At 38.4% G+C, this 20,441-nt stretch overlaps 2 protein-coding genes across 4 annotated transcripts; one reads left to right on the top strand and one right to left on the bottom strand.

Annotated features, from left to right (window-relative positions):
* Positions 1 to 1,515: 1,515 nt before the first annotated feature.
* On the bottom strand, positions 1,516 to 3,725 carry LOC122656339. 3 transcript variants are annotated; one of them, XM_043850815.1, is made up of 6 exons: positions 3,446 to 3,725; positions 3,283 to 3,327; positions 3,083 to 3,174; positions 2,851 to 2,947; positions 2,475 to 2,531; positions 1,516 to 2,080 (listed from the first exon to the last, which is right to left on the bottom strand). In XM_043850815.1, exons 2-6 carry the CDS (start codon positions 3,310 to 3,312, stop codon positions 1,697 to 1,699), a joined length of 660 nt encoding a protein of 219 aa, XP_043706750.1. In that variant the 5' UTR covers positions 3,313 to 3,327; positions 3,446 to 3,725; the 3' UTR covers positions 1,516 to 1,696. The 3 variants fall into 3 exon arrangements, with proteins under 3 accessions (XP_043706750.1, XP_043706749.1, XP_043706751.1); XM_043850814.1 differs by having other exon boundaries at positions 3,083 to 3,158; XM_043850816.1 differs by lacking the exon at positions 2,475 to 2,531 and having other exon boundaries at positions 3,083 to 3,158.
* A 9,831-nt stretch (positions 3,726 to 13,556) lies between these two features.
* Positions 13,557 to 14,491, top strand: LOC122657086 (ethylene-responsive transcription factor TINY-like). Its single transcript, XM_043851850.1, has one exon. It carries the CDS (start codon positions 13,626 to 13,628, stop codon positions 14,352 to 14,354), a length of 729 nt encoding a protein of 242 aa, XP_043707785.1. The 5' UTR covers positions 13,557 to 13,625; the 3' UTR covers positions 14,355 to 14,491.
* Positions 14,492 to 20,441: the final 5,950 nt, after the last annotated feature.

Below are 20,441 nucleotides of genomic sequence, written 5' to 3'. Positions count from 1 at the left end.
CTGAGTATCCTTAACATGGTAACATAATATTAGCATTTTCAATTGACATTTAATGATCATGAATGGGTGGGAGACTTGGAATCGTGTATGGATAATCCATAACAGAAGCTTCAGAGACATATGAAATTCTGGTAACTAGAAATATACCTATTGGTGCAGCTTTGATTTCCCTTCCAGCCTTTCTAGTCACTATCATTCCCTTCTAGCTCTAAGAAAATAGTTGATGCCCTTCCTGTGATGAGTTAAGATCCTTTCAGGTAGTCCCTTGTGGCCCATAAAAAGGGCATACCCAGTGCACCAGGCTCCCACCACTGCGGGGTCTCAGGAGGGTCATAGTGTACGCAGCCTTACCCCTGCTTTCGCAGAGAGGCTGTTTCCAGACTTGAACCCGTGACCTCTTGGTCATAATGGAGCACCCTTTAACCCTAGTGGCCCATGATCATATGAAATGCGAATGAGTTGGACCATCCTGATGTTGTGTCACTTTAGCAGGAATTCCTCCTTACATTGATCAGTGCTCTCTACCACTCCAATGAGGTAATTATGCCTTCGTAGGGTAACAAATTGTGAGCCTTGTAGACTACATTTAAAAATCCCCTCTCAAAGGGTTTTTTTTTTCTTCTTCTTCTAAGGCTGGTAAAACTATTAAGTAGGTACTAATGTACATAATGATGTTATAGATAGCTTTCATCCCTCTCTAGATTTTTGTTACTCTTCTCCAGTAAGTGGTTTTTTAGTTGGTTACAATGAATGATAATAATAAATAGTATACGGACGAAAATCATAACAAGATTAGTGACTGCATTTCCCTGTTCAAAAATCTTCAAGATTGAAAGATCTACACAACACTACTTGACATTTACAACAGCTCTCACAATTCCTGTGTAACAGTTATCACATCCAGTTTCAAAAATAATTTTGTGGTTTAACTAATGAGAACATTCCCCAAAGGAAGAATGCTGCCAGGCTGCATAGTGTACACTAGCGCCTCCCTATGTCTATCTCTCTCCTCCCTCCTATGAAATGACATATCGGCCCCCTATTGTGGGAGGAGACAGATAGATATAGGAAGGCACTAGCGTACGTTACGCACCCTAGCAGTGCTCTTTCTCCCTTGATAAATTTAAGGGAAAGGAACAATACCTGGTCGTGTGGCTCCTGCTCCCAGACACAGGAGAATGTGAAAGTACTGCCCTGGCCCCCCATGATATACAAAATGGCATCTACGTTAATGCCCCTGGGTGCACTCTCATTGACCCCCGTGCTGTTGTAGGCGCTACACGATCATGCAGCGATCTCATACCCTGATTTTAATGTCATAATCCCAACAAGGTAGGATGGAACTTACATATAAGTCCCCCTATTTAATCTTCTTTTTCCCATTTTGAGGGCATATTTCAGAAATTGGATCAATTGGATACTTCTACACATTCATCTGAGAACTTTCTCCCATTTTCTTGTGTAGTTCCAAATTGTAGCCAACTTCTAACATAGATTGCAGGGGTTATTATTTTAAGGGAGATAAATTTTTTGCTATGCTGCAATCACAAGGAGACCTGCCAATTTATTGACTTTAAACAGTAGACAAGAATCTATTGAACATTAATTCTATAAGTTACAGTTTCATATAAAACAAACAATAGGTGGACAAAATATGCATTTTAACTGGTGGGGAGGGAGTGAAGGGTTCAACATTCTAGCCCAAAGGTGTAAATGCCATGACTCTGTGTCCAGACCTTGCTTTCAGGTAGCTATAACAGGAAATAGGATGTATAAAGTATGAACGGAATTTAAAATTTGACCTTCTGCCATCATAAAAGATTTTCTGTTGAAGTGCCTCCTTGACAGTTATATTTTTGGATAGAAGCAAATGTATCAATTTAGTTCGTGAATAGTTTTTCCAGATTTCTGTTTCATGAAAATAAACCATAATCCAAATCTTGGTGCTGGTGGTTGTAGTTCTGGCAGCGAGGCTTGGACTGTTTGAGCTTCCAGTCGTCGCTTTAAATGCATGAGGATTCTGAACCATGACTATAAACGAATCTGCAGAGCTTTCTGCATGTGGAGGAGAGGAAGTTGGCTGCAACTGTATTGAGTTTTCAGTACTAATACTAACCACCAAGCTATATAACAAGGACATTTTGTTATCCAAAATTTTGCCATGTTAGCACTAAACATCCATGTGAAGGACCAAAATTGACGCTTCAATTTTATACTTACTCTCCGTATAATTCTTACAGTATGTACTGTGTATGATTCCTGGTATCCATTTAGTCTCAGTGCCCTTATTACCTAGGCCCTAGCTACCAAATAATGCTGATATACAACAAAATACAGTAATCTAAGTTGGTTCTTCAAAATAAGGTGATTTTAGCAAAGAAGCTTTGCTGTTCTCATATCCAAGAAAAAGTTCACCAAGGATAATAGATGTTCACTGGGAAATGAGAAGATACATTTGAAATGATGTCACTTACCAGCCCAATGCCCCATTCATGAGAGCTGAAATCTTTGAAAGCTGCAGCATCCATTTCCTGTAAACAAGGTTTGGCATTATTAGAGAAATTGTTGACATTTTACTCTAATACCTTTGTCTAGTCTGCATTCAGATATTTGTTCCTGTTTGGGGTTAGTTCTCTACATTTGGGCACTGAGCCTGCTTTGCTTAACTTGTCTTGTTGGAGTTGTTTATGGGGCCTATCCGATGGTGGGTCTTATCCTCTTATCATGAGACATATCAAGCCATGAGATCCCAAGACAACACTATAAGTCCATTAGGGTGATGCAGCCCAACCAAAGACCCCAGAAGCAAACTTCTTAGGAGGCTTTAGATCTCAGGAAAAGGAATGTTACTATTCTGTAGATAGGAGGAATCATGCTCTCCCCTTTAGACTTCAGATTAGGCATAACTGAGAAATTGGATGAGAATTCCTGTGACCTGCAAGTCCACCTGGAAAGTAGAGGAGTTCACATCAATGGTGTAGGATAACACAAGGAAAAATGTTGTAATAATTAAGAGTATTACCATGACCTATGTTGAAAATAGGTCACCATATGAATATTGGAACTTTATTTTATAACACGCCTGATATACAAGAAGATGCAGAGCTGTGCCCACTCCTGAGCTAAAACACAGAGCCAGTAGTCATCTGAGGTTTCATCTGCGTTTATGTATATCTGGGTATTACAATGCATTTAGTGTCTCACATAACAGGTTCCCATATTCTACACAGTGAGTGTCTACATATATAACTAGGAATGAAGAAAGCAGAAGGGTATCCATACCAGGGTCTCTGCCATGGCTACTATCTGCATTTAATTTGGAATTCTCTGAATGGAAGAAAAAGAAAATATCAAAAAACAACAAAATTCAAAATATGAATGCTATTATTCTCTTCTCTAGACATTAATTTAGTATTGCAAATCGACATTAGATAGGTAGACATACTTGAAGATAGTGTATTTTGTTTATACAGCATCAGGCATTGTATGCATATCTTCATCCTCTATAAAACTTAATTGTTGACCCAAAACCAGGAGATTTTGAGATATGTGGTGGAAGATTATGTAGAATGATATGAAATAGTTAAGAAGCAAAAGGACCTGGACATCAAGTAAATGAATTAGCTCATATTAATGTTAGAAAAGAAGATGTTGGAGAAAAGGACTTAAATACATTGTGGATGATAATGCCACTAACTGAACATTGAAATGCATAAAATTAATCTCTAGAGCCTTTTTTGTTTGGCAACTAGTAAGTTAATGATTTATAAGCTCATGAATAAGCAAGTACAAGATTTGGGAAGCATATTATGAAGTGGAACTATATATCATCTGTCCTCTCTTGAGCAAGTATTAAAACGGCGTACCCAATGCACGAGGCTCCCGCCACTGCAGGGTCTGGGGAGGGTCATAATGTACGCAGCCTTAACCCCACTTTGCAGAGAGGCTGTTTCCCAACTCGAACCTACAATGACTAGGTCGCAATGGAGCAACGTTATCGTTGCGCCAAGGTCTGCAACGGAATTTCCATATGATCAGTCAGAAGCAAGAATATTATGGGAAAGTAATACTATCAATTAATAGGGAAACTTCGCTTACAATACCCTTATCTCAAGGGTCCACTATTTGAACCATGCGGCGAGTTAGATAGACAAACATGAAACATGTCTAGGTTTGGATTAGCCAATGTTCAATTTTCAGAATTTTATTCAATCAAATACTCTCCCATGTACTGGCATTGCAACCTTGTATTTTTCATCTGTCTAATGTATATCCATACACCTTCCCGTATTCCCTAGATTTTCAAAGTTTTATTTTCCACTTGGTTGGGCCTGGGCTTTTTATTTAGTGGACTTTGAAAGGGTCCAGCTTCAGGCTCAAACAACTTCATCTTCATTGAGCAGCTCATTTTCTGTATATAGTAAAACTTTGGAGACCGGTAAATTCAACCTGAACTGGTTGGACCGACCGGCACTGAACCAAACCCTTTTGGGTGGTTTTTGGATTGGGTTTTGGAGACCAGAAAAAAAAAAAAAAAAACCAAACGATTGAATGGTCTCGCTGAAACCAGAAACTGAACGAAACCCAGAACCAAACCGATAGGAAACCGGTAAGAAACAGAAAAATAAAATAAAATAAAATGTTATTATTACTGTTTTTTAAAATACTTGTATGTAACACCAAAACCAAACCGAACCAAAGCTGGTATCAGACCGATAATAACCCAATAAAAGGAAATGGATAAAACCGGGAACAAAACCGATTTAGCCAGACCACAACCGTACTGAACAGACTGATTGACACCCTTGAGTCAAAGTATATCCCCAAAATTAAAGTTTAAAACCCAAATACATGAGATCTACCGCAAAGTATGGGAACACATTGATGCAGGATCCTTCAAAACACTGTCAACAATTTTTAGCTTTTGCAAAAAAATTATTGGAAAATAAAAAATCATATTAATTTCTAAAAGCCCAGTAAATTTCTTTTGGGCCCAAAAAAGAAGCCTTAGCTCCAGCCCATTCATCAAACACAATCCGTTAAACTGAACCGTTTTCTTTTAGTAGTGGAGAATGGCCCCAAAAAGATAAAACAACCACATGAATCATAAACATAAACCTAAAAGTGGTTAGGTCATTATGCCCTTAACTGCTATTATAGCAAGTTCCGGATAAGGTGAAACCTACTTCTTCATTTAAGCTCCTTTTGATTTGAGATTAGGTAAACATGAAAACAAACTTAATTAATTAGTTGAGAAGAAGAAACAACTAACTCAATTAAGATTCATACGGGATGTGGGGTTGGTTAGGGTGGAATGGACCAAGAAGTTGGTCTGAGGTTGAAACATTGAATTTAAAGCTTCTGAGAAATAAGGGCAGTGACCAGTTGCCTTGGGGCAGTGTCTTTGTTTTTTAAAGTCCGAAGTCCCAAATCCTTCCACCAGAGTCTGTGAATGCTCTCATGTGACAATGGCAATAGGGGTGGTGGTGGTGGTGTGATTTCTTGGGTGTAGTGGGTGAGGGGTCAAGACTCATGGCTGCCTTTAAAGTTTAAACATGAAAGAACCCTAAATGTCACATGTGAGTGCAGCACAGCAGATGCAGAATGCCAAAGACAAGTTCGTATCCCCATTTCCCCCCCAACATGAACACCACGTGAATCGTGAATGGCTACTATAATTAAAAAACACACCCCCCCCCCCCCCCCTCATCCCTATATATATTGAGAAGTCTCTCAGCAAGCCGTGTAGCCTACGCTTCCTCACATGACTTTTATGGGCTAATCATGAACTCTTGGGTTAGGGTTGTCTGAACAAACTAACATAGAGGAGCATGCCAATCAGGTGTGGTAAAACGGTATGTTTATTGGAGGGCAATGTAGCCATTTCATGTGAGGAGAAAAGAGATAAACTCAGCTGTGCTAGCAATAGGGCGAATGTTCTTTGTGCCACAGCACAGCCTGCGCCCAGGCACATGGGCAGCCTGTGCAGGGGGGGCAGGATGGTCATTGCGCCCACCCCCATGTGCCTGGGCACAGACTGCACTGCAGCACAGAGAATAGCACCCCCTAGCATTATTATACTCTACTTCAATGGCTTTGACAACTTTTTCCCTAAACCCTTTTAAAACACCTAAGGGAAAAGAATGCTACCTGGTTGAGTGGACATAGGTGTGTGTAAAAATACCATCCCACCTCCCATGAAACAAAAAATACCATTCATGTTGATGCTCTCATTGGCCCCCATGTTGGTGCCAGAGGTTAAACAACCATGCAACGATCTCTTATCCAAAAAATAAATAGAAATATCTCTGCGAGGGAGCGTAATTAAGCCACCCTACTTCCTCTGAGATCTATCTTCCCCGGGGTATTATTAATTAGTCGATTTCAATGGGGCTGAACTGGTTTTGGTATGATATTAGGCCTAACTGAAACCAAACAAATAAGAAAAAGTCCGGTTTCAATTGATTTTGTTTTTTGTTTTTTTGTCTGATTTGGTTCGGTCTTTTATCGGGTTGACTTAATGGACTCTTATCGACCTATATCAGGTTGTTATTGGTCCGATTTCGGCTAACACCAAATTCTTTTTGGTATACTAAGCTAACTAGATGATTCCCCGCTACTGGATTTGGTTACTCACCGTAATTCCATTGGTAGATAGTTAAATGAAAACGTATAATGTTTTATAGTTTTTATTTGTTTGGATCAAACAGATTTTTTTATTTTGGTTCAATCCATCCGGTCGGCTCGGTCCTATCTGGTTTCACGAAAGTCCAAACTGATAAGGATTTGATTTGGTATGGTTTTACGTTGGTTTCGATCGGTCCAATCAATTCGGACTGGAAATCGATATCCCTACACCTCCCTATTATATATATGGGAAAAATGTCTTTGAACCACCGGCGTAGTCTGCACACCCTTACATGAAGGTTTTTATTACTTTTTTTCTCTCAATAATTGAATAAAAAAATTAAATGTGAGAGGGTGTAGGCTATGCTAGTAGTTCAGAGAACCCTTCTCCCTATATATATTTATGAGAGAGGGTTCCCCACGCTACTGGCGTAGAAGGATCTTCTCGCATCACACCAATGACAATGCATGAAATAGTATCATCCATAGCCATAAGAACCCACAATGATTAGAGAGGAGAGAGAAAATTATTGGGAAAAAAAACCTATGAGAGGACATTCCTTATGGAAACAGTGTTGGAATCTTTTTTTTTCCTTTCCTTCAAATACCCACATTACTCTCACAAGCTCTTCATGAAATTCACGAGTTGGGTTCACATTCTTGTACATGAATGTACAAGAATGGATTCCAACCATCCAGATGGTTGGAATCCATTATCGTACGTGAATGTATGAGAATGGGAGCCTCACTCTCGTCACTTGCAATGACATCTCCCATGCCAAGTCAATGGACACACAAAAAGTGGTGATCAAGGAGAGAAGTGAGAGAGCAATGTACACAATATATATGTAACCCCTAAGGCAGGGAGGGCCCATGACAATACTACTAACCAGTAACCACACACTTAAACCACCAGGGCATAGAAGAAGCATCTCCCAATATGAATTCATATCTCCTTATTGCATAATTTTTTTGACAAGGACGAGCAATAATAAATGAGATAAGTGCATATACCGATCATTTTAAAAGAGAGTTACACCTCACACCTGACTTAGGAGTCAGGTGTACCAAGTAACATTTATGAGAAGTAAAATCTTGATTGTATCATTACTCTGTTAAGGGCATCTTCCTCATTTTGAAAAGAACACTGAACCTACAATATAAAAGTTGAAATGTGTAGTATGTTGATTGATGTGTTCTTAATATGATTAGTCTAGCTTAGCTTCATCACTATTTGCTCATAAGGTACCCCTTTTTTGGGGGAACAGCCATTTCAAAATTTTTTTTTAAAATTTTTTATTTAGTAGTTGAGAAATTTTTATTTTATAGCATGAATGTTGATAACTAGGGAGAGGATTGGTATGCCGTCAACTTTTGATAACCTAGCGGCATACACCAATCATAGAGCTAGACACAAGAGGGCAATGAGTCTTTTTCAAAAGGGAAGAAGAGAGGATGACACATGTTGGACACCTTGGTGGTGTGCCCAGCCCTTTTTGCATATAACATTTATAATGTAAATCAAATGTGTGAGGACATTGAGAAACCCAAAAATGGGCTACAAGGTTGATATGTTGAAGCTAAGTTGTAAATTGGCTTTCATTTTGGCCTAACTAAGACCAACATACTTGGCCCAAAATTTATTAGGGGTTGCTTCTAGGCTGTGTGATCCCTAAGCCAACACATGAGCAATGGGATCGCACACACGGGCATCCAAGAGGAGGGGAGGGGTGGTCATTTCACTACCCCATGTGAAAGTGTGTAGGAGGCGCTACTGGGCAGTGTTTTCCCATATTGTAAATCTATGATGATTATCAAAGGCAAAAATTCCCCTTATTTAGTCCACATGAAATGTGATATGACTATTCTAACTGCTAAATAGAAAGAAAATGATCTGGATTAGCCATATATCAAATTGTAGAGCTTAATTCAATCAGATAGCTTTTCATGTATTAGCATGCATCTTTTTGTATGCTATGCATATCTACGTGTACTCCAGACATTATTGGATATCTCTTACCAAAAAAAAAAAAAAAAAAAGCCAAATGTTCTCTGTGTCGGGGGCGCAAGCTGCACCCAGACACATGGGGGTGGGCGAAACAACCACCCTGCCCCCTGAATGGCAAGCCCATGCATCTGAGCGCAGGCTGCGCTACGGCACCGAGAACATCAGCCCAAAAAACAAAAACACTATTGGATGTCTCTTAATTCTTCAATGCATTGTTGTGCCCCTTTATCAAAATCTATTTGGAATGAAATCTGGCTTGTGAATACCAATTAAAAATGGGTCAGATTTTGGAGTCTACTTACCTTTAAAATTTAAGCTTCATCTAATTTGCCATGTGCAAAAATAAAAGTGTTCATACCAATTAAAAATGGGTCAGATATCGGTAAAGGAATATTCGATCTATTTTATTATATAATATGCATGTAAGATAAATAAATGTGGGGTATTATATATAATTCAAGGTTATATAAATGGCATTAAACAGAATTAAAGGGGTGTATGTATGTAGAAAGATTTTGAAATGAAGAACAAATAAAAAAAAAAGCATATATAAAAATAGGACTTAAAAGAAGGGGTTAAAACATAAGCCGTTCCAATCCTTGATATGTAAACAACAAATATGAATAAGAAGAGAGAAAGAATGCCATTCAGTCGTGCAGCGCATGTTGTCCTTGCGCCTTAATGACCACCACACCTCCTTAGAACGAAGGAAATGCCTAGGGGTATTTGGGGTGCCCCTGCGCTGCACGACCAGGTGGCAGTCTCTTTCCCTGATAAGAATGTGGATTTTCATATCCATAATACGTCGGATATTTAATCAAATATCGGGTACCCAGTTAAATAAATGGACCATAACCTAGAATTGTTTCTCAGATCCAAAAACAGGAAATTTCTAGGGTTTTGAGGGTCGAAATCAGAATCGATCACTGCCAATTCCGGTACAAACCAATTCTAAAAACCATGTGTCCTTGTGTTGTTTTTTAATCAGCAAGTTTGAGTTAATGAACTCTTACGTACTAAGCTTTACTTTTGGATGCCAAAGAGAAGTCGCCTTCAATCCTGTTAAGAGTTTGATATGAAGTTAAATATATATAACACCAAATCTTCATACCACATTAAGAAGGGTCTTTCTACTTTGTTTAGCCTTTCTTGTAGATGTCTATTTATAGTTCTCCAAGCCCAATAATAGTTCAGCCTTAACCGAAAAGGTTGTTCTCTCCCTTTTGGGTTTGCTTGAGCCCATGGAAATGTGTCAGCATCTACTCTATAGCCCAATTTCACACTTCTCTTTCTTTCCATACATTTTACCTTCATTTATTTTCTTTTTATAAATTTTGTTCTTGACCTGCCCTTTAATGCTAACTTGATGATGATGATCAGAAAGTTAATTAGGGTCATCTCTGATTAAAAATGAAGATGATGGTGATACTGTTTGTTTATTCGAGGTTATACTTGATATAAGACCTAAGCTTTATGTCTTTCTTCACTTCTGCTAGGAACATTTAGCTCTGCTCTTGGCTCTTTTAGTTCCTTCAATCTGAATCAAATCGAGTCCTCCTCCATATTGGAGCATCCAAAGGCCTCCATTGAAAATATCCATGCCACCTCAAACGATTTTCTCGTAGTTTATCATATATTGGAGCTACTCTCAAATCATCGCTAATATGATCATTCCTTACTTTATTTCTCCTAGTTTTCTCACACATCCTCATCTCCACTATAGTGAGTTTATCTATATAATACTTCTTAATTACCCAACATTTCACATCATACATCATAGTCGGTTGTATGACTGTCCTATAAAAATTTCCTTTAAAAATCTTATGGGAATACGTCAATCACAACCTTGGACGCACCTTTCCACCTCATACATCATCCTCTAAATCACTTTTTTTTTTTTATTTCTGATTGAGCTCATATACCTAAAATTATCACTTCGCAAAATCTTCGTTTCATCAATTTTCATCACCCCATTATTCATCTTAGTGTAACTAAAGTTATTATACACCATATACTTCGTCTTTGTTCTACTTATCTTAAAATCTTTTGATTCCAAAACTGATCTTCATAACTCCAATTCGATGTTAATCCCTGCTTTTGTCTATCCCATCATAACAATTTTATCAACAAAAGTATACAAGAGTGGTATGTCCCTTAAGTATGGAGATTAGAAACTGTTTGGCTCAATTTGTCTATGTTTTAAGTCCAAGCTGTTAAGAATTAAGATTGCTCAACTGATGCTGTTTATGTTCAATTAATAAACAGTGTCACCATTAATGGTTTTAATGCAAGAGTGGTACCATGAGGAAGTACAAAATCAGGCTGAATTAAACACATTGATCACCAAATCGGTTGTGCATAAATTTGGAGTTTGTTTTATTAGGTATGGGTGATTCAAGTCAGACATGGTTTAGGTCATGATATGGATTATACAAGAAAGGTAGGTTGGGCTAAAACCAATTTGATAATTGATATGGGCTTCTCTTATGCCTAAAAATCACTTGTGTTGGGTACAATAAAATTCAGTCTTTGCTACACATAGAAGACAATGTAAGCTGTCATCATTTACTGAGAGTGTTAAGTATTTGAGCTGAAACTTATTTACTTGAACTTCAGTGTTACCCCTCACATTGGAGACCCATGATCTAAGAACAAAAGGTACATTTCAGTATATTCTCAAAGAATAAGTGAACACTGAAACACACCTTAAGTCTCTATTCAAGCCTTCCTTGCTTGTTTTGATTGTCAGATGATCAAAGGAAGGGGATTTTATCCATTACTGCCTCTGTTCTTGAGTTTATTGAGATAGTAATGAGGAGGTTTCTTGACAGGGTGGCTCATGATATCTGGTTAATAGCAACTTCAGAGCCTGTACTCAGTTCCCCATATCATCCAGATATCTGGGTCATCCAGGGTAATTTTTTATTCTGTCTTCAATTCTTATCACCAGATCATAAGTTTGTACCCTGTAGGTGTCCTGCCTACATTTATCTCCATATCTTTAGGAATCAAAGGGATACGGATACTAATAACATGTAGGGGACCCTCAAATTTGTATACAGACCTTCTTGTTTAGCAATTGGAAAGTTCATAAATTCACACAGATACACTGTTTATATTGGGACAACCCTTAAACCTTCTCACTCAACTATCTTCTCACATTCTCCTTTAGAAAATGGATGGTTCACAAGTTTGCACAGAACCTCTGTTTACAAGTGTATAATTGTATATTGGGACAAACCCTTTACTTCACAGTCATATCTCTCTCTCTCTCTCTCAATAATCATCTTGAACTTGACATCAACCAACCAGAGGTCCAAAACTGAAGATTAGAGAGAGAGAGAGACTTTTATTTTTGGGACTATCCTAATCAAGGGCCCATGGCCAATTACACCTAAGAGGGGGAGGGAAGGCTAAGACAAGCCAATAGATCTACAATTACCAGGGGGGGAGGGAATGGTGACTTAATATGACACAAATGTGACAGGAGAGTCGATCACATGACCACCTGGGGGCAAGCACTTCAACCAGGAAGCCTCTAATCAACCGAACTAGTGATGTTCACAAAATAATCATTTCATTAACAAAAATTTTAGGAGGAAAAGATTTTTTATTCTCCTTTCTATGATTAAACTATTGAAAAAAGAGCTTAAAAATTAAGAGCTTACCCAGAAGACGAGGCTCCCATTATTACGGAGTTTAAGGAAGATCATAATGCACGCAGCCTTACGCCCGCTTCGCGGATTACATACCCATTACAAAAGCTATGGATATTTATGATAGACTATGGAATTTTGTATTGTTTTATTAGTAGAAGAGGAAGTGCTCAATGATGAAAATAAATCTCTTAGTTATTTTCTAGCTACAGTGGTTGGAGTTGGTATTAGACAATTTATACAAACCATTGTGTTAGGAGGCATGGAAACAAATAAAAATCCTTGTTTAATATCACAAAACTTATAGAAAAGGAAAAGTCCAAAACCAGTTACTAGGAAAGAAAAAAAAAAAAAAAGAGAAGGTGACAGAGCACAATGGTGATGGAAAATAAGGATTGAGTGGCAAGAAACCTTTACTGAGAAATAGTGTTTCTTTAATGATATTTGTCTTTTGAATGAAGACAAGAAGGCTGAAATGGTAACAATCCATCAGATGATAAGAATAAGAGCAGTGGCGGATGATGAAGGAATAGGTAAACTTGGTGAAACTGGTTAAGGCGGCTATCTTGGATTCTTGATTCTTGAAATAAGGTTTAACTAGTACAAAGTGAAGGGACCTACCTTATGTACTATAAGGGCTTGCTGTGCTGTGAGGTGGGCCCTCTCTCTCTCTCTCTCTTTAGTCTGTCCCTAGAGTCTATAGAGTGTTGTGTCATTGTGAAATGATGGGTAAGGGTAGGTTAGTTGAGGGTCGCTTTGAAGGCGCACGTCTCCCCTGTTCCTCCTCCTCTACTTTAAAACCCTCTCAGTCTCAGCTTTACTTACTCATTCTCCTTCTCTTATTCGTTGCTGGTCTCTCTCTCTCTCTCTCTATATGTTGTTTTCTGTTCTGTCCCTCTATAAACACAGACGATTAGCTCTCATTGGTTTCTCTCTTGACCCTCTTCTTCTATAGCTCTCTTTCTCTCCACCTCATCTCCTTCTACTTGTGGGTGTCTATTCTACTTCAAAATCAAAACGAAACCTAGTTGATTCTAGCTGAAGGAGGAAGGAAACTGTATTTATTTCTATGTTTTCCTCTCTTCCTATGAATCTCTGTTGATCCTTGATTACCAACTTTCTTCTTGCATTGGCAAGTCCTGTGTGTCCAATGTTTTAGTTTCTATTCCCTTCTCTGCGACAAGAGTTGAGAAGAAGGTTCGAAAGTCAAATATTACTGTGAGACTGTGCGGTTGGTGGATCCTTCGGGTAGAGGCGACAAGTTTCGTACACAGTGATCTCAATGGTAGTCCTGTGGGTTGGTCATTAAGTTCACGGGTATCGCAACGGCAGAAATGCAGAACTCAGAAACAGAGAGCAGTGGCCACTATTTCTCATCATCTCCATCTTCTCCCGCTTCACCTGGTTCATCTCAGTCCCATCTTAAGCTCGTATCAGACCCATCAACGCAACAGATCAAATTACAAGACACACAAGTGAAGAAAACCAAGAGGATGAGAGATTGCAGCAAACACCCAGTTTACAGAGGAGTTCGAATGCGCAATTGGGGCAAATGGGTTTCTGAAATTAGAGAGCCTCGCAAGAAATCAAGGATCTGGTTGGGCACATTCCCGACCCCAGAAATGGCTGCCAGAGCCCACGACGTGGCGGCGTTGAGCATAAAAGGTAATTCGGTGATTCTCAATTTCCCCGAACTCGCTGGGTCTCTGCCTCGGCCAGCAACTCTGTCGCCTCGTGATATTCAAGCTGCAGCAGCCAAAGCAGCTGCCATGGACAAATTTGATGCTCCATCATCTTCTTCTTCGTCATCATCGCCTTTGTCATCATCTTTAGGGTCGACCTCGGATGAATTGAGCGAGATTGTGGAGTTACCCAGATTAGGAACGAGCTTCGACTCGCCCAAGTGCCAGAACGATTTCATACTCGCTGACTCCGTTGATGGGTGGCTCTATCCACCCCATTGGTTGCCTAGTTCGGACGATTGTGTTTATTTTCCTGATCAGATTCCCGTGCCGGAAAGTGTAACTGGTGGTGGCTTTGAAGCTTTACTTTGGGATTACTAGTGTGTTTTTTTCTTCTTAGTCCTCTTAATTTTTCTTTGAAGGGGGGTAAAGACTCTCTCTCTCTCTCTCTCTCTCTTCCTCTGCTACTTTCTTTGTTAAGTCGTCAATCCTCTTCAATGAAACCAACTGTACAGTTCTAATGAGGAAAGAGGAAAGCTGTCATATGCATATGCTGTCTCAGTTGGGTTTTATTTATTTATTTATTTTTTTTTTTTTTTTTAGTCTCTTCCCTCTTCCAAAGAGAGAACTTAGATTCTGTGTATGTGTGTGTTTTGATCTTTTCTTGAGCAATATTTTCAGTTTCCAATATATACAAACCACTTTTAAGTTTCTCTCACACTTCACAGTTCTTACGGGTTTCTTATAAGAAATCTTTGAAGTTTGAACGTTGATCATCAATAAATACACTAATAAATATTAAAGCTACATTAACGTCTCAAAATGAGGATCTGCAGGTGGGTTTTCTTTCTGTAGGGATTTAAGTAATTGGGTTGCAGTATTCGAGATATTCATCAATTCTGCAGGTGGGTTTCCACTTTCAAAGGGTCATAGATTTCCTCTGTTCAAGTTTCAACTTCAAAAGCTTCAAAGTCTTTGAACGCTGCAATTTAAGAAAGGGGAAAAAAAAATGAATAGAGACTTCTCATCCATCTCTCTGCATTAAATCAGGACAGTGAGCACACGGACAGCTCTGAAAATAACAATGGATGGGCCAAGGGTGGGCACACAATTGCATCATTTTCTCATGGGACAACACATTTAAAGAATTTGGACTATCTCGAGGCAATTTTTTTTTCTCTTACTTCAATGTCTATTCTTGTGGTGACCCTTTAACAAAGGATGAACAGTTGACCATGTTACTCAAACCAAATTATTCACCTTCAGGCTTTAAACTACAGAATAGAAATAAACTAGTAAGGTCATCTGAGTTGAAGACTTACAGAGGTTCCTTGGCTCAAAGAAACCTCAACATTTGCAGAAATAGAGGAGGTCCCCCCTCTCCACCATCCCCCTAAAAAACAAAAAAATTATTGGAGAAAGGACTCAAAGGAGGTTTAGAGATAGATTGGGGGAGAGTGGAGAATTAACATTGCCAAACAAACATGGTGGGAGTATGAGAGTGACAGGGGTTACCAAATATCCAAAAATGGTAATAGTAATGTCCAAGGGCTACCCCTTTTTCTTACTATAGACTTTCATAATAAACAAACAGCACTGAGGCTAATGTCCCGGTTCCTCTCTATTTTAAGGGTTTTGATTGATTGGAAAGTGGAGACGATACTGTATGAGACAAAATTAGGGAAGGGAAAGCAATCCCAATTCCAAAAAGAAAACCAACGAACCTGACGCTGGGACTTGTTAGCCAAGCCATTGCTTATCTATCTTCTTCTTTGGAGGGGCACTGTGCCACTCTGGTCGGTGGAACACACAAATCAATGGTGTAGGATGGGTGAAAGGTTATTTGGATATTTAGTCCAATAAGAGAGTATTTGACCATCGGTTGCTCCCGACCAAATTTCTGGTGGATGGAGTAAGAAAAAGTCTTTCTCCCTTATTATATAGGAAAGAAGTTTGGTTCCCTACGTTTTAACAGAATTTGGTTATGGGGAACTGTTTTCTGTCCGGCACCGTGGCTTCTGCGTCCACACGTGCATTCACCGCATGAGTGCATCAAGTAGGATGTCATTTATACATTTCATGAGGGTTGGGTTGACCATTTTGCCCTTATGTGTTAAGTGCAAGAGACACACTCTCGGATATAATTCTGTTTCTCCTTAAAGTACTTATTTCTTTTTTCTTCTTAGCATTCTCTCTTGCTTCCTGAGCTCTTCCCGATTCATTCTTCAAAAGTTCAAAAAGGTTAATGCTCATTTTCATGTAGGGATGTCAAAAGTCGGCCCAAATCGATGGAATCAAAATTGACCAGAACAAAAAGTTTGCTGATCATGTTGTGAATTGCCAAAAATTCATTAAAACAAAAAACACAGTATTTTCATACTTAATATTTACATGATAAACCGAACTTGTACCCAAACCAGTAGCACATCGAAACCAAATCGATGCACTCTTATTGGATTATGTTTTGGAATAACTCATTTTTATACCAAAACCAGTCCAAACCGATCGACTGACTCACCTACCTTAATGGTTCTAAAAATTGAATTAAATCAGATGGGATTGGAATTGACTTTGTCTGTTTTCCAATTCTTGCTAAATATCATTTCAAAAAATTGGAGTTATCTAGGATTCAGGTCGATTCCAACAAAATCAAAATCAATGGAGACCGATTTAGTTGGCGATTCGTGTCCTCCATTCCTCAATCAATGGCTACCTTAAAAAATAAGAATATGCAAACATTCATAAAATGATTGGACAAAGATTTGCTTGACCATGGTGATGGAAAACTCACCAATCACCATCCTAGGATCAGAAAACATCACTCTATGTATGGTCGAATATAACCCTTAGGTTGTGCGATACCCTATAGTCACCAACCGATTTGACCATGGCTAAAGAAAAATTCGGTCCAAAAAAAGATAAAGTTATCCTTCATTACACCAGAAGGGTTCAGCCTCCATCCTAAGACCCTAAAACCTTCTATTTACATATAGTCAAACATGCCATACCCTCTCCCGTCCATACGAAAGCTATGATCAAGAGATTTTTCTCCCTTCACCGTGACATAAGGAAAATTCAGTTTTGAAAAAAAAAAAACTGGAATTTGCAAACTGATTTTCAATTTGAAGAGTCTCTCATAAAATTGGTAGCCGTTGACAAAATAAGAGTTTACCCTCTCTCTCTCGTTAAATATGTGGACTCCTTGCTCTTTCCTATTTAAGGGAAGCAGGTTTCTGTCCGGGAGTGTGGCCTTCGCCAGCACTCCCATGTGTCTATCTCTCTCCTCCTTAAAACAAGGGGGTAGAGTTGTCTTTTCAAATAGGGAGGAAAGAGAGAGAGACTCATGGTAGTGCTGGCATAGGCCACACTCCCGGACAGAGAACTTTCTCCCCGTAATTAAACATATTGTTTTCTGTCCGTTATTAACTTGATTGTAAGATTTTAATATAAACGGGCAGCGTGTAGATACCTCTTCCATTTTCAAATTATTTACTTTTTTTAACTATAATAATAAAACGTTAGGTCCTCAATTGTTTGGCAGAGGAAATAATACAACAAAAGACAAAGTAACGATTAAACAGCGCATAGAACATGTCCTCTACAATACCTAACTCTCCATGTTACAATATCATTTTGTGAAGGTGAGAGACATTGACAAAACAGAACCCAAAAAAAAAAAAAGTTGCATTTTAGAAGGAGAGAAGGGGCTTCCTAACTGTCAGCGAATTTATCTTCTTCTTCAGGAAAGAAATTATGTTAAGTTGGAAACAAAAGAAAGGGATAAAATTAGTCTAGTTACTTGATTGATATGCCAAAAGCTACAGAGCCAAAAGAATACGTTACATCGATTCTCACTCTCCAGAGTTGAAGGAACACGTTAAATCAAGTCTTTTAACCTCTCTCATATTATGCTAGTCCAATCTAACACTCATACGACCCCATTAGGCACATAACAATTACAATCAAGGATTTTAAACTTGGACTCAACAGAGGATCAACTTTCATCGATGGATATATATATGTAGAAAATATATGATTTTACAAAATAATAATAAGGTTACTCCATTGTGACCTAGTGGTTGCCGGTTCAAGACAGAAAATAACCTCTTCGTGAAATGGGGGTAAGGATGTGTACATTACGACCCTCCTTAGATCCATAGTAGCGGGAGCCTCTGGGTATGCCATTTTTATTAAGGTTGCTTGTGTTGTTATGTGTATCTTGGATTTTGTATGCTTTTATCTATATTTTGTTTTTATCATCTTCCTGGAAAGATAGAGAGAAATTTTTGAAATTCACCCACTATTGTTAACCTGCGAGGAAAAAAATTAGGGAAAAATATGGTTTCTGTGCAATGACCACCCCTCCCCCATGAAAGGCAGAAATGCCCGCTCCGTTAATGCTTTCGCGTGCAGGGGCCACACTCCCCTATGGGGTAAGATTCTTGACTTGTCCTGGTCAGGTCTTGGCACTCTCTCTCGGTGATCAAAAAAAATTTAATGTGTTTCTTGTAACCCTTTTGAGATAGAAAAATGTTTTCACAATGAAAATCAATACTTGCGACAATATTTCAATCCAAATGAAAAAAAGAGAAGTGATTCTCCTAAGAATGTGTTTGTTCCTATGTAAAAAGGCAAAAAATAAAAAATTATTGTAAACTAAGATTATGGTTGGTTTAATATAAAATGAGAAAAAAATTAAGATAATTTTACATAGAAGAAATTTTTTGTGTAAAATATCATTTACATGGATTGAATAGAAAATTTTACAACGAAACAAATAGGGCCTAAAGTGGAAAGTAAAAAATAAGCGAAGAAAACACAAAAGAATTGCATTCGTAAATGCAAGGAAAATTAATTTGATATAGACTATATTGAAAATAACTTGACTTCCAGTTATTTTCACTCACTTTAATTGATACCAAATGTATCCTAAAACAGAAAACTCAAGCGAGAAACCAAAAACATGAAAAATTGCAGAATAAAAATAATAGATGATTGAGGACAACTGTTAGGGCATGATTGACACTTGCATACTCCTGTAACTTTGTTAAAGACTTGTATCTATAAATATTGGGAGAATGTTCTCTGTGCTGGGGGCGCAGGCTGCGTCCAGACACATGGGGGTGGGGAGCAATGGCCACTCTGCCCCCCTGAGTGGCAGGCCCATGTGTCTAGGCTGCGGCACAGAGAACATGAACCTATAAATATTTTTAAAGAGTTCTTTTTATGCTTTTCTTTTTTGTTAATTAAGGGAGATTGTTCTCTACCTGGGAGCGCAGATTGCATCCCAAACACATGGGGCAGTCATTTGGTCATTCATAGGGGTCGGGCGATCATTTCGCCTACCCCCATGTTTCTGTGACAAAGAGAACATTTGGCCTTTTGTTAATTTCCTTTCTTTGGAAAAGCAAATATCGTTGCATGGTAGGATATATCTGAAGAAAAGAATCAAAGAGTTTCTAGTGAAATTAATAATGGCAAACATATGGTTCCCCCCCCCCCCCCCTAAATCAGTATCTTATGATCTATCCATGGGTGGACCCAATATATAATGTTTCATATCTTCCAAAGTTTCCATGGATTGCGTTACAATGGACACCTTTCCACTGCTTCCTAGTTTTATCAGAATGCATGAATCCAAAGACTAACAACCAGATCAGATACCAAAAAATATAAAACCCATTTCCCCCATCTCTCTTTTTGGAACACAGTTTCTTTACCATCTTGAAATAATCTATATATGAGAAATCAAATCTTCTTGACCCCATTGGCCCAAAACCCAACTATGAGTTCTCTCTCTCTCTCTCTCTCTCTCTCTCTCTCTCTCTCTCTCTCTCTCTCTCTCTCTCTCTGGACCCATAAGGCCTCATTTATTTTCACTTTTTTTTTTATTATTATTGTTTATTTATAACAAGTCAAAAACCAACAAAATCTAACATGAAAATAAAAATATAAAATAATTCAATTAGTCAAATGAGCTATTTTCTTGAACCTAGCTCACAACAAGCTAGCAAATATGATGATAATGCCAGCATACAATATGGGAGGATCACTACATTGTATATATGTGGTTGAAGCTTGGGAATTGGGAGACTTTAAAACCCTATCAATAACTATTTAATAGTATGCATGTACTTTCAGGAGGGGGAGGGAGGGGGGTGGGGGAAAACAAATTAAAATAAAAAAATAAAAAAAGAACTCTCCCCTAGTTACCTAGGACCCTTAAATCCTTGATTTTTGCTGTTTAAAGGGTCACATCTATCATCATATGACCCTTAACCCAACAAACCTAGGACCCCTTAAACCCTTGGTTTATTTTTTCCTGTTTAAAGGGTCCTCTATCATATTAATTTTAATTAACTAACCTAGGATTCTTAAACCCTGGAATTTTGCTGTTTGCAGGGTCATTCAGAGAAATCACACGTGCACGTCCATTAAAAGTTGACTTTAGATTCTCAAGATCCATTA

Source organism: Telopea speciosissima, chromosome 3 (assembly GCF_018873765.1).
Source record: "Telopea speciosissima isolate NSW1024214 ecotype Mountain lineage chromosome 3, Tspe_v1, whole genome shotgun sequence".
NCBI lineage: Eukaryota > Viridiplantae > Streptophyta > Magnoliopsida > Proteales > Proteaceae > Telopea > Telopea speciosissima.
This window is presented reverse-complemented; position numbering and strand designations above follow the sequence as displayed.

Coding starts and splice junctions, on each gene's coding strand:
- LOC122656339 (XM_043850814.1), bottom strand. CDS start 3,500: ATGAAGATATGCATACAATGCCTGATGCTGTATAAACAAAATACACTA. Junction 2,948..3,082: donor TGCATCTTCTTGTATATCAG/GCGTGTTATAAA, acceptor TCTACTTTCCAG/GTGGACTTGCAGGTCACAGG. Junction 2,081..2,474: donor ATGAATGGGGCATTGGGCTG/GTAAGTGACATC, acceptor ATACAGTTGCAG/CCAACTTCCTCTCCTCCACA.
- LOC122657086 (XM_043851850.1), top strand. CDS start 13,626: ATGCAGAACTCAGAAACAGAGAGCAGTGGCCACTATTTCTCATCATCT.